At 43.3% G+C, this 15,104-nt stretch overlaps 1 protein-coding gene across 1 annotated transcript in view; it reads right to left on the bottom strand.

The window, feature by feature from the left end:
* The window catches only part of LOC124719030 (acetylcholinesterase-like), an 866,528-nt gene extending 858,464 nt beyond the window's left edge, over window positions 1–8,064 (bottom strand). Inside the window, exon 1 of the mRNA XM_047244699.1 lies at window positions 7,981–8,064. Within this exon, the coding sequence (XP_047100655.1) occupies window positions 7,981–8,064 (84 nt within the window). The remainder of the gene's footprint in view (window positions 1–7,980) is intronic.
* Between the last annotated feature and the right edge of the window lie 7,040 nt (window positions 8,065–15,104).

Genomic DNA, 15,104 nt, shown 5'->3' with positions numbered 1-15,104 from the left:
CCACTGTGCGTTAACTGCGATGTCGCCAAACATGGATGCGAACATCATGACGCTGTAAACAGAACCTGGATTGATCCGAAAAAATGACGTTTTGCCATTCGTGCACCCAAGTTCGTCATCGAGTACATCATCACAGGCGCTCCTGTCTGTGATGCAGCGTCAAGAGTAACCGCGAACACAGTCTCCGAGCTGATAGTCCGTGCTGCTACAAACGTCATCGAACTATTTGTGCAGTTGGTTGTTGTCTTGCAAAGGTCCCCATCTGTTGACCCAGGGATCGAGACGTAGCTGCACGATCCATTACAGCCTTGTGGATAAGACGCCTGTGATCTCGACTGCTAGTGATACGAGGCCGTTGGGATCCAGCACGGTGTTCCGTATTACGCTCCTGAACAAACCGATTCCATATTCTGCTAACATCCATTGGATCTCGAGCAACGCGAGCAACAATATCGCGATACGATAAACCGCAATCGCGGTGGGCTACAATCCGACCTTTATCAAAGTCGGAAACGTGATGGTACGCATTTTGTCAGCACGTTGTAGGTGTCGCCACCGGCGCCAGCCTTGTGTGAATGCTTTGAAAAGCTAATCATTTGCATATCGCAGCATCTTCTTCCTGTCGGTTAAATTTCGCGTCTGTAGCACGTCATCTTCGTGGTATAGCAATTTTAATGGCCAGTAGTGTATAACCGGGCTGATTTTTAAAAGACAAAATATCGCGGCTCTCCCTGGTAGAGCTACACTCCTGAGTCACGAGACATCACTCGATGGGGTGATTTTTTCCACCGTGTTCAGACTCTAGGGATTGATTTATGAGAAGATACGGAACGAGAAATGTCTAACGATTATAAATCTCAGAAGCAAGGTAGACGCTGATGCAACAAGTATTTTAATACAACACATGAGGGGCAGCGAATGTCAGGAAATACCCCAAAAGAGGATGAGTAATGTTGAACATGTCACGACACCAGATGGCGACTGTTGTGTACATAGTTCCACGCAGTCAGCGCGTACACAACTTTCCCACTGGAGCGCGCTCCGCTAAGCACAACAGCGCAGGAGCAGCGCTCGTCCGTCTCCGCACTACAAGATGGCGCTGCCTTAGAGACGGACCAAATTCTGCTTCCGCCGATCCGCGTATTAATATGTAACGCAGCCAATGAGATTGCTGCTAACTTAGAACCTTTTCTCCTCGCGGATCACACTCGCGCAGTGATACCTGAACGCACGAGGTATTAATACGAGTGTACAGACCTCTGACTGGTCAGTCTGCATTTATCTGCACCTGTCTGTACCAGTCTGCATCAGTCTGCATTAGTCTGTACCAGTCTATAGTCAAGTTTCAGTCTGCGCCTAATAAGATTATCATATTCCTGTACATAGCCATGAAGATGAATGAATAGACACTTTGTCGAGTGTCCGAGATATGTGAGAATAAGATTAACGTACCAAGACCAAAGGAACTTCAGATTGTCAACTGTAAACAGCATCCAGAATCAAGTTACGGAAGATCTATGCTTGTTATTACTTTAATAAATGTGTGTGAAAATTAATCAAGTTCTGTTTAAAGTTGGTCACCGTGAATCTGCTACTCTAAGCGTGCAAGTGGCATTTCTATCGCCTGACCTAACTGCAGAAGATAAACACGCCACGATAAGACCACGAGACATATTGCTGACACTCGCCTACTTCGATCTGTCGCACCTGTTCACCCCAATGTTGCGAATCTAGCTTAACAACAAGTATAAAATAACAGCAGTAAGAACAATTGAGCTCTTAAAGCAACGAAGCAGGACGTTCCAGGACGGAAGCGCTGGGGGCGTATTTGATGATAGTGTTTACCCAAGCGCCGGCTCAAGTGGCGCCAACAGTCAAATAAGCTTATGTGACGATAACAGGGAACCAAATAGCTGTCACACGTCTCATGATGATGGAAACGTACCCATAAGTTTGGCCAGCCTCTGAGTCGGAGATATAGGACATTCCACAGCATTCTAGAAGCTTTCCGTGATGCACGAAGGTGGTATAAATAAAGGGCAGGAGGACCATTCAAGCAGTCGCAGTGAAGTCGAGACCCGCCGAGTAAACCGACACAGCCTCTGTCGTTCAACGGCAGACGTGGGGACTTGGAAAGATTCGCTATGCCTCGGCTCTTCTACAACCGGGGAGATAGATTCCAGACTATGAATTTCTGCTGATGGAAATTACGGCGAGATAGTGCCAGTAGGGAATTTTCAGTTATCAACCTATAGGGATCTTATGAATTCTGCCCTGCAGCAGTAACCAGTACTCACCGAGTTCCGTATGCTGCACCTTAGCATTAGCTGCCTCCTTCTAGCTATCGGAGTTGCAGAACCTGCCCACGCCCACTTCTACGAGGTAAGACCCCCGTGGAGTCACCGCCAGACACCACACTTGCTAGGTGGTAGCCTTTAAATCGGCCGCGGTCCGTTAGTATACGTCGGACCCGCGTGTCGCCACTGTCAGTGATTGCAGACCGAGCGCCGCCACACGGCAGGTCTAGTCTAGAGAGACTCCCTAGCACTCGCCCCAGTTGTACAGCAGACTTTGCTAGCGATCGTTCACTGTCTACATACGCTCTCATTTGCAGAGACGACAGTTTAGCATAGCCTTCAGCTACGTCATTTGCTACGACGTAGCAAGGCGCCATATTCAGTTACTCATGTACCGTCAAGAGCGACGTTCATCATTAATGGATTAAAGTTAAGTATCACACTAATTAGTTCCGCTTTCTGAATTCTAATTCCTTGCCATGTTCCAGACCTCACGTCAGTATAGTCCTTGTCTCCTCACGCCAGCCTGCGTGAGCTAAAACGCGTGCATTTCGGCCTCCTCTAGTAACACGGTGTTGGCTCTTCTGCCAACACCACCACCCCTGATTATCATTCGTGTCATTCTCACTCCCTCTCGGGACACGACACCAATCAAAGTAAAGTATTCCACGTCGGTGTGGCTCAGTGCTAATGTGTTCAAGAACCATTACGAGGCACTGACGTTGCCCACACGTGCAGGCGGCATCGGAGTGATAAACGTACGCAACAGGGTGCGCGCTCTCTTCGTGTGGACGATGCACCGGCTACGTGCTTCGGACAAGGACTCCCTGCCTGGTACACTGAGCAGGCGCCGCCTCAGTCCCTCCGGCCGTCCAATCCTATCGGACACAACGCGCCAGCACTGCGTCACATTCGCACCTATCTGGTAGTCATGAGTTATCTGTTGGGTGTCTACCCATTACGCGAGCTCCTAGAACCAAGAACTTCTACCGCTGCTTTCAACTGACACTGCCTGTTAATACGATTGAAGGCCGACATCCGGCAGTTGGCTGGTGGCGGGTGTGGAGTAACATACACTCGCCTTTCCTTCCCAAGGCGGTGAGGGCGCTGTGGTATATGATAACGACTGAAAAATTACCCACCCGACACCGTTTACACATTATACATTAGGTTGTACAGAGTGTCAGGGAGGGCATAAGGGAACAATTGACAGGAATGGGGGAAAGAAATACAGTAGAAGAAGAATGGGTAGCTTTGAGGGATGCAATAGTGAAGGCAGCAGAGGATCAAGTAGGTAAAAAGACGAGGGCTAGTAGAAATCCTTGCGTAGCAGAAGAGATACTAAATTTAATTGAGGAAAGAAGAAAATACAAAATGCAGCAAGTGAAGCAGGCAAAAAGGAATACAAACATCTCAAAAATTAGATCGACAGGAAGTGCAAAATGGCTAAGCAGGGATGGCTAGAGGACAAATGTAAGGATGTAGAGGCTTGTCTCACTAGGGGTAAGACAGATACTGCCTACAGGACAATTAAAGAGACCTTTGGAGAAAAGAGAACCACTTGTATGAATATAAAGAGCTCAGATGGAAAACCAGTTCTAAGCAAAGAAGGGAAACCGCAAATGTGGAAGGAGTATATAGAGGGTCTACACAAGGGCGATGTTCTTGAGGACAATATTATGGAAATGGAAGAGAAGGTAGATGAAGATGAAATGGCAGATACGATACTGCGTGAAGAGTTTGACAGAGCACTGAAAGACCTAAGTCGAAACAAGGCCCCGGGAGTAGACAACATTCCACTGGAACTACTCATAGCCTTGGGAGAGAAAGTCCTGACAAAACTTTACCATCTGGTGAGCAAGATGTATGAGACAGGCGAAATACCCTCAGACTTTAAAAAGAATATGATAATTCCAATCCGAAAAAAAGCACGTGTTGACAGATGTGAAAATTACCGAAGTATCTGTTTAATAAGTCACAGCTGCAAAATGCTAATGCGAATTCTTTACAGACAAATGGTAAAACTGGTAGAAGCCGATCTCGGGGAAGATCTGTTTGGATTCCGTAGAAATGTTGGAACACGTGAGGCAATACTGACCCTACGACTTATCTTAGAAGCTAGATTAAGGAAAGGCAAACCTACGTATCTAGCATTTGTAGACTTAGAGAAAGCTTTTGACAATGTTGACTGGAATACTCTCTTTCAAATTCTGAAGGAGGCAGGGGGAAAATACAATTTGTACACAAACCAGATGGCAGTTATAAGAATTGAGGGACAGCAGAATTGAGGAAAGCAGCGGTTGGGAAGGGAGTAAGACAGGGTTGTAGCCTCTCCCCGATGTTATTCAATCTGTATATTGAGCAAGAAATAAAGGAAACAAAAGAAAAATTCGGAGTAGGTATTAAAAACCGTGAAGAAGAAATAAAAACTTTGACGTTCGCCGATGACATTGTAATTCTGTCAGAGACAGCAAAGGACTTGGAACAGCAGTTGAACGGAATGGACAGTGTCTTGAAAGGAGGAGATAAGATGAACATCAACAAAAGCAAAACGAGAATAATGGAATGTAGTCGAATTAAGCCGGGTGATGCCGCGAGAATTAGATTAGGAAATGAGACAAAGTAGTAAACGAGTTTTGCTATTTGGGGAACAAAATAACTGATCATTGTCGAAGTAGAGAGGATATAAAATGTAGACTGGAAATGGCAAGGTAAGCGTTTCTGAACAAGAGAATTTGTTAACATCGAGTATAGATTTAAGTGTTAGGAAGTCGTTTCTGAAAGTATATGTATGGAGTGTAGCCATGTATGGAAGTGAAACATGGACGATAAATAGTTTACACAAGAAGAGAATAGAAGCTTTCGAAATGTGGTGCTACAGAAGAATGCTGAAGATTAGGTGGGTAGATCACATAACTAATCAGGAGGTATTGAATAGGATTGGGGAGAAGAGAAGTTTGTGGCACAACTTGACTAGAAAAAGGGATCGGTTGGTAGGACATGTTCTGAGGCATCAAGGGATCACCAATTTAGTATTGGAGGGCAGCGTGGAGGGTAAAAATCGTAGAGGTAGACCAAGAGATGAATACACTAAGCAGATTCAGAAGGATGTAGGTTGCAGTAGGTACTGGGAGATGAAGAAGCTTGCACAGGATAGAGTAGCATGGAGAGCTGCTTCAAACCAGTCTCAGGACTGAAGACCACAACAACAACAACAACGACTGAAAAATTCCCCATCCGACAACGTTTACACGTTGTACATCTTGCCGAGGATCCTCTCTGCCCCAGATGCGGCGCTGTCGACACCGAAATCAAATGTTTCGAATGGCCCTGAGCACTATGGGACTTAACACCTGTGGTCATCAGTCTCCTAGAACTTAGAACCGCTTAAACATAACTAACCTAAGGACATCACACACATCCATGCCCTAGGGAGGATTCGAACCTGCGTCCGTGGCGGTCGTGCGGTTCCGGACTGATGCGCCTAGAACCGCTCGGCCAGAGCGGCCGGCTGTCGACACCAGCATGCACCGATTCGTTTGTGGTGCGGCTGCCGACTGCTGGCTCCTCACACGGCGCATGTCGGCATTGTGGCTGCGACGGACGCGTCAGTTCGGAGCCAAAGCCTTCGAGATACAAGGCCTACACACAGCGGCCATATTGGCAGGTGACGTCACAAACTGTTGGCCATCTTATCTTCAGTTGGTAGTCCCGTTGACTTGCATGTTGTGTTGAAAGTGTGTGCCACGCGCAACTGATATATATTTCATACAGTATTCGCCTACAGTTCTGCGAAGTATGAGGTACAAGTGTTGCGTTCCCTTTTGCCAGGGAAATTATAAATCCCAAAAAGGCATGGAAGTGCACATGTTTCGATTTCCCAAATATGTGAAGTCGAGAAATGGCTAGATTACAGCTATTCCGAGACGGTAATTTGTGTCTACGGATCATTCAAGGGTAAGTAAATGACAAAAAGTTTATATTACTATTAAAAACAGTCTTGATCACGATTACTTTATCAAGGTGACCGGTTTCGATTACTGTGGTTATCTTCAGACCTATAAGTTGTATACAAAGCTTTAATTAGAGGGCTAGATAAATTAAAGAAAATATATAAAGTTATAAAGCTATAAAACGATGAATTACCATCGAGTAGGAACCTCTTTCTATTGGAGAATCACTACTGGAGAAACCAGTGCACGTCTTACTATATATAATGGAGGCTCCACCCACTTCTCTCTGCATGATGTCAGTACTAACCAATGAGTTATAAGTCGAATTACAATTTAAAATTTCTTAGTTAAAAGAACATTGTCAAGAATTAAAAATAAATACACACTAAACTTAGCTTATTAAACAGCTATTGTCAATTAAGAAGCGTTAAAAATATTTAAATATGTAGGAAAAATGAACTTCCATTTGGCAGTACATGGGTTGCCCTCTCAAGGCCTGTTAGTGAACCATTTGGAACCACTGGTTGCCATGGTGAAGTTAGACTCCGTTGCAAAGATGAGGCAGCAGGCTTATTTCCACTGAAGTTGTAGTAAAGTCGATAGTCGAACTAGTGGTTGCCATGGTGAGGACAAACGTCAGTGCAAAGATGTGGCAGCAGGCTTCTTTCCAACGATGTTGTTGCGAAAGTGGAATGGCGAAGACTGTCACGTCAGCCGATGTATTATTGAGCAGCAACATGTCTTTATTGAAACGATTTATAGCGTGTTATTTGTTTCCATTGCACCACATTTGCCAATTGTTTTTAAAAGCAGTTATGTATCATGTACCAGTATAATTTGTTTCTTAATTCTGGACCATTGCTGCGAGGTTAATACGAAGCAACTATTGTCACACAGAATAGTTGTATTAATTAGTGTGTCTCGAAAATGTTTAGTATTCCTTATCATTCCTATCAGATTACTGAGTGTCCAGTACTTTTATTTGGAAGAGCTACAGAATGATTTTGTTCAGTTTTACATATACAGCTATTCGGAAATAATTTCAATTTGAGTCAACTACCTTAGAAAATTGCTTTAATGAATTCTGTGTTCGACAGATTAAGCAGTATAGAAAGCAGAATTTCGATGTAAGTGCACTGTGATTAAATTAACATCACTCTGTGACACGAATTTCAGTCAAGGATAAAGGAGAAACAATTTTTCCATGTTTAAGGTTGTAAATTTCTGGAGAAACAGAGAAATAAAATATTTTTTCGGGTTTTTTTATTTATTAAACATTGCGTCAGGCGGTGCTCAATTTCGTCGAATGATTTGAGTTTCGTGTGAGGTCAGCATATTTTGAAGTGGAGAGGAAAATTTACGAAAATAACCGGGGAAACAAATTCTTAAACTCTGTAGGAGCTCCAGCTGCTTTATTTAAAACAGGAAGCGTCTGCTTGTTGTTGCACATTGCCGATTTTTTACTGCAAGAAAACGTAGCTCCAGAGGTAAAAGACGGAATTTAAAATTACAGTTTGTATTCGAGTCTAGAAACGCGTATTTAAGGCAAATCGTCAAAATAATTTTACGTCTTGAAATATCGTAGGGCAGTTTTGTTCAGTTACTTTACGCAATGACATAAATTTTCATACTTTCATTGCAAGGCCATGTAGAAGAGGAAGAGCACGAGAACTCCTATGCGGTCACAGTTCTAAAGCTCGTAAAGTTCGTAGGAGCGTTCCGATACAGACCTGGCCATCAGTATGTGACGTCACAAGTGTGCGCGCAGGCCTGTAGTCCGGGTGGTGTTGGTAGAGCCCACCGGACTGATCCATCCCGACGTCACTTACTTCCCTGCTGCTCGTCACAACGCCACGGTGTCGGTTAAGGGTATGGTATTGTCATACTTTTTTAGTGAGAGCGTTGGAGGGTTCTTAGATTTTTGGCATTACTTAACGAGCAACTACACAGCTTTACGGCACAAGGCATCGCTATGGTTCGCTCTTTGCGAGTTACCTGGGGGTCGTTGTCGACGCTCGCTCCAGACCATTGGGATATACCGGGTCTCAGAAGAGATTGAGATATAGCGCATGATGGCTGACGAGAGAAATCAAAGGTAATTATAGGGTGTTTCACCCTCGCTGAACGTGAAGACGACCTGGACATCCTGCCGTCTAGCTGCTGTGGACACCCCGGGAATAAGATTTAAAAAAATTTTGGACCCTTTCCTATATCGTTTACTTTTTGTGACTAAACGTACAGAGGCGTATTTAATTTTTGTTCGTGGGCGGAGCCTGAAATGGTGGCAAACAACCGTCCTAATTAGCTTTTAGGGTGAAAGTGGCGGTGACACTATCTTTGTTTTTCTTGTTTTTGAGGGTAGAATGGCGTGATAGGGGCCAACGACCACAGTGGAAGACAGTCGTTATTTTATGTTATTTGCAGTAAATTAAGAAAAAAGTGATCAAGGCGTCTGCAAAAAAAGAAGCAATAAAACAAAAAGAATTGTGGTGTCTTTTATATAAAAAAAGGAAAAAAAATGTAAGGCGAACGCTCGCGGTAAGCGGGAAATACGGATTCGATTCCCGGCCCGGAAAAAAGAAAGAAAAAAAGATAAAAATCATGAAAAAAGAAAAGATACGGATAAAGTACCCACGTGTGCGACTTGAGCGCGTGGTGCTCAGGGTTCGAGTCTTGTGTGTGGCAGGCAGTATTTTCTTCGTTGCTTTATTCAGTTAAGTGTTTACACTGAGGTAAGATTTGTTATTTTATTTACCGGTCTCGCAGTTTCCGCTGGTTTACGAGCGCCAATTTGCTGTTTTTTCCGCATTCCACAGCATTATGCACTGAACGCTTGTTTTTGCCACTGTAGAACTGTTTTTAACCTTTACCTTAATGTAACTTGGAATTAAATCGTTCTTTTTGCATGTTCTGTTGAATTTTATATGCTGTATCGTCTTATGGAGTCTCAGATGAATTTTCTTGAACCTGTTGTACACGTTGACTGGGAATGCTTGACATAGCTGTATTGACATCTTCAACTTTTGTGGTCCTGTCCTCCTCAGTTACATTAATGTTAAGGTTAAAAACAGTTCTACAGTGGCAAAAACAAGCGTTCAGTGCATAGTGCTGTGGAATGCGGAGAAAACAGCAAATTGGCGCTCACAGGAAGAAGAACAACACCAAAAATGCAACAGGAGCGTAATATGTAAGAAACTGTCTACGCAACATGCCACTGATAATGCCTTGCAGAAAACAAAGGCGAAACGCGTATGGCACTAAAATTGTGTTTTACTCAGTTGCTGTCAGACGGTCCATAAGTGAAAATTATCAATATACCGTAATATACATTCTTACTTACGTACCTGCACATACACACACACACTCATACTATATATATATATATATATATATATATATATATATATATATATATATATATATATATATATATATAAAGTGTGACTGTGTGTGTGTGTGTGCGTGTGTGTGGAGGTACGTAAATATCTATACGTATATTGTGTGTGTAGGTATTTGTGTATGAATAGATATACATGTTGTCTGTTGTTGTGGTCTTCAGTCCTGAGACTGGTTTGATGCAGCTCTCCATGCTACCCTATCATGTGCAAGCTTCTTCATCTCCCAGTACTTACTGCAACCTACATCCTTCTGAATCTGCTTAGTGTATTCATCTCTTGGTCTCCCTCTACGATTTGTACCCCCCACGCTGCCCTCCAATGCTAAATTTGTGATCCCTTGATGCCTCACAACGACCTACTAACCCGTCCCTTCTTTTTGTCAAGTTGTGCCACAAATTCCTCTTCTCCCCAATTCTATTCAATACTTCATCATTAGTTATGTGATCTACCCATCCAATCTTCAGCATTCTTCTGTACCACCACATTCTCTTCTTGTCCAAACTATTTATCGTCCATGTTTCACTTCCATACCTGGCTACACTCCATACAAATACTTTCAGAAACGACTTCCTGACACTTACATCTATACTCGATGTTAACAAATATCTCTTCTTCAGAAACGCTTTCCTTGCCATTGCCAGTCTACATTTTATAACTTCTCCGACATCATCTGTTATTTTGCTCCCCAAATAGCAAAACTCGTTTACTACTTTGAGCGTCTCATTTCCTAACGTAATCCCCTCAGCATCACCCGATTTAATTCGACTACATTCCATTATCCTCGTTTAGCTTTTGTTGATGTTCATCTTATGTCCTCCATTCAAGACACTGCCCATTCCGTTCAACTTCCAAGTCCTTTGCTGTCTCTGATAGAATTACAATGTCATCGGCGAACCTCAAAGTTTTTATTTCTTCTCCTTGGATATCTACTCCGAATTTTTCTTCTGTTTCCTTTACTGCTTGCTCAATATACATATTGAATGACTTTGGGGAGAGGCTACAACCCTGTCTCACTCGCTTCCCAACCACTGCTTCCCTTTCATGTCCCTCGACTCTTATAACTGCCATCTGGTTTCTGTACAAATTGTAAATAGCCTTTCGCTGCCTGTATTTTACCCCTGCCACCTGTAGAATTTGAAACAGAGTATTCCAATCAACATTTTCAAAAGCTTTCTCTAAGTCTACAAATGCTAGAAATGTAGGTTTGCCTTTCCTTAATCTAGCTTCTAAGATAAGTCGTAGGGTCAGTATTGCCTCACGTGTCCCAACATATCTGCGGAATCCAAACTGATCTTCCCCGAGATCGGCTTCTACCAGTTCTTCCACTCATCTGTAAAGAATTAGCGTTAGTATTTTGCAGCTGTGACTTATTAAACTGATAGCTCTGTAATTTTCACATCTGTCAACACCTGCTTTCTTTGGGATTGGAATTATTATATTCTTCTTGAAGTCTGAGGGTATTTCGCCTGTCTCATACATCTTGCTCTCCAGATGGTAGAGTTTTGTCAGGACTGGCTCTCCCAAGGCCGTCAGTAGTTCTAATGGAATGTTGTCTACTCCCGGGGCCTTGCTTCGACTTAGGTCTTTCAGTGCTCTGTCAAACTCTTCACACAGAATCATATCTCCAATTTCATCTTCATTTCCATAATATTGTCCTCAAGTACATCACCCTTGTATAGATATATATTCATGTATACATTAATATATCAATAAATGTCTATATATATAAAAATTTTAGAAGACTGCTGTAAATTAATTACTGTTTGCACTTGGCGAACGCTCTATGATTTTTATCTGAACTGTGAAGTATAGCATCGAACTCTTCCCATAAATCATTTTTACTGAAATGGAGCAAATTTTGCAAATGGGTACACTACATTATCTGGTTTTCGTCTCCACCAGCTTCATCAGTGGCTATCTCATCCTGTGAGCTGGCCATTTTCGCTCTGTCAGTGCCACACTACATCAGTAAGACCGCGCACTCAACTCCTGTGGCACTTTTCCGCCATTATTCTCCTCTAGGCTTTAGTATTAGGGAACGAATCGATGAGCATGAAGCGACTGCAACACCAGCTTGTTGCGTCGTTATTCTCTCTGAGCTACAGCGCGAAGAAAGGAAGCCGGTATAGTAATGACGTAACAGTGGCGCCTTGGTTTTTAATAGATTCTACCTGCAACACTGTCTTCACACTCGCCCCACTTCTGACAAACGACATTCGCGGTCGAACGAGCTCGAGATTTCCCGATATGCAGCAGCAGTTGATATAATAACGAGGCTGCTCCGACAATGACGAAACATTTGAACAGGGTGGTGCGACTGACAGGGATAAGCGAGAAACAACAAGTTATAACTCTACGATAAAGCTGGAAGCTGAAGAAATGAATTAAAATTTGTGCTGCGGTCGGGACTCGAACCCGTTGGAAAATACGATCACATGTAGTACAGCACTTCCCCATTACGTGCTATTCTAATGTCGGAGAGCCCTGGTAATAGAGACAATATAAGGGGAGATGTGAATTAGAGTTTATGTTGGGGAGGGTACTTGGCTTGGGTAGTTCGTGCAGCTATGTCGACCATAATGCTGTGGTGGTGGAATCGTCAGCATATCTGCCTAATAAGCAAGAAGGCCCGCGTTCGAGTCCCGGCCCCAACAACAATTTTAGTTCACTTCTGCAGCTTCAAACGTTATCGTAGATAAATTAGACTTAAATGTCTCAGGGAAAATTTAATTTAAGAAGTTTATAGTTTGACAACTTCATGAAACACAGGAGGAAATAGCATTAAATCGTACAATCGTACATACTACAATTGTATGTACTTTCAAGAAGACTCCTCATATACTATCAGCATGTATAAATATCCTATAGATTTAAATAATAAAAGTAACTGGATTTCACATCTTCTTGCGTCATATGTGACAACAGAAACATAAATACGTAAAATGGTCCCAGTAACGATTCAGTCCTATTTGCCAGTTTCGCTTGTCTCGCGTCCTAGTCATGTCTGTGAATACCATCTCTGCAACGAGGTTGCAACTGTAACATATTCTCACGGCAGTACTTAAAGTCAGTATAATATGACTTATTTCGTTTATACCTGATTAATTTTCTTGCTAGTTCCATGTGAATGTTATCACCTCGTTTTAAGCACTTACACGTTATTCTAAAATGTGAATAGGGGTCGAAATGTTCATTTGCAATCCAACTGGGCGCGATCCAGAGAATTCTGCTAGTACCGCCTCTGCAGCGGGATTTGCAACTCTAATTTATTGTGACAACAGTACTTCAAGTCACTTTGAAATGGCTTATTTCGTTTATACTTGATTAACTTTCTTGCTTGTTCCATCTGAATGTTACGACCTTGTTTCCAAGTATTTACACGTTATATCAAAATGTGAACAGGGATAGAAACGTCCATTTGCAGTCCGACTGGTCAATCATTGCAGTCTCAAAAAAAAAAAAAAAAATTTTGCAACGGGCTGACAGTTACCAGGACAACATTTCTGCCTCTGCCTCTTAGCTTTACTTAAAAATTAGCATAATTCCGTTTACAGGTGAAGCAGCTAAGAAATATATCCAGAATGAATAAATATATCGAAGAGGGATTTCTGCCAAGTTATAGCGGACAATATGGCGAATTCGCTGACGTTCGCAAGGACTTTTTATCGTTTATAGTCGCCGAACTTTTCAAAGGGTTCAAATGGCTCTGAGCACTATGGGACTTAACTTCTGAGGTCATCAGTCCAATACAACTTGGAACTACTTAAACCTAACTGACCAAAGGACATCACACACATCCATCCCCGAGGCAGAATTCGAACCTGCGACCGTAGCTGTCGCGCGGTCACCGACTGAAGCGCCTAGAACCGCTCGGCCACCTCGGCCAGTACCCACTTTTCCTTCTAATGGAAGTACATACATTTTTCTGTGGAATTTGAAAAGATGCTTCTAGCAAAACCTCAACGACATAGCATGTATGGGACTTAATCAAATGCTACCAAGATAACAGCGTCGCAACCGACTGTCCCGCTGTTAGGAGATGAGGTTCCACAAACGTCTACCCTATTATACCAAACGCAAGGAAACACGTAACTCGAGTAAAGTTCCTTTGCTTACCCGTGCGCTCGAAGTTCAACAGTCTGTTCTGCTGTTGCAGCAATCAAATAACTTTCTTGTAAAGCTGTTGAGATACAATGTAAACGACAGTCGAAAAAATGAATATCGTTTATGGCAGATCTCGTCAAAAAATTAAAACATTCAATCATGCCAAGCCCTCACAGTCTGTCTTTGCAAACATTATAAACATAAGTTCAAGAAAATGGAAGTACAGTGAATAAAATTTTGGAAATTTCTGGTTCATTCCTATGGGACCAAACTGCTGAGGTCATCGGTCCCTAGGCTTACACACTACTTCAACTAACTTACGCTAAGGACAACACACACACCCACGCCCGAGGGAGGACTCTAAACTCCAACGGCTGGGACCCGCGCGAACCGTGACAAGGCGCCCTGGACCGCGCGCCTACACCGCTCGGCGGAGAATAAAATACGCCACAGAAAAAAAACGAGCAACAGATGAAGGATATGAAACTAATATTTTAGCAGCAGTAACACACAATGCAGGGGTCACAAAGAGGGTTCCTCGGAAGTACGAAGCGAATCAACCACACGAGTGTTCTGCGAACACTACCCTCCACCGCATTTCTCCTCTTCACATTTCGCCCTCATCTGCAGCTCCGTTTCAATGACTTCCAAAATTGGTTACGGTTCTCCAAATGTCATCTACAGAAAGTGCAAAGCGATGGGTCATATCTATACAAAATTTTGTTTAAGCAATGTGCAACTCAATGCTCGCAATACTCAGTCATGGTTAGTTGAAAATCCACGCTGAGTCAACGATGAGGGGGGAAAGCAACACTCTAGGTCTGTTAGCGTTTGTTGAGTGTTTCGAGACCCGCATCATTGGTCCCTACTTCACTGACTAGACATTCCTCTGGATATAAGGCAACATGACTGGTGTCCATCCCATCGTGTAATAACAGATCCTCTCAGGGAAACATTTGGCGAGTATTGGAATGGACGTTCAGGGATTCGGGACACGCAAAATGGTCTAGACACTCACGAAAGGAATACCTGTATACTTTTATCCGTGGCGAAAATTAAATTAACAGATCGTTTTCGGGGTGCACTCAGCTTCGTGATGCCAATTGAGGAGCTACTCGACCGAACAGTAGTGGCTTCGGTCAAAGAAAACCATCATAACGACCGGGAGAGCGGTGTGCTGACCCCCCGCCCCTCCTATCCGCATCCTCCACTGAGGATGACACGGCGGTCGGATGGTACCGGTAGGCCACGCGTGGCCTGAAGACGGAGTGCTTTTATTAGGAAACACAGACGACTCTCGAAGGCATGGAGTGCGTTATGACAACGGCGTGTGCTGCGGATGAAATTCAACA

Source organism: Schistocerca piceifrons, chromosome 10, assembly GCF_021461385.2.
Source record: "Schistocerca piceifrons isolate TAMUIC-IGC-003096 chromosome 10, iqSchPice1.1, whole genome shotgun sequence".
NCBI lineage: Eukaryota > Metazoa > Arthropoda > Insecta > Orthoptera > Acrididae > Schistocerca > Schistocerca piceifrons.
This window is presented reverse-complemented; position numbering and strand designations above follow the sequence as displayed.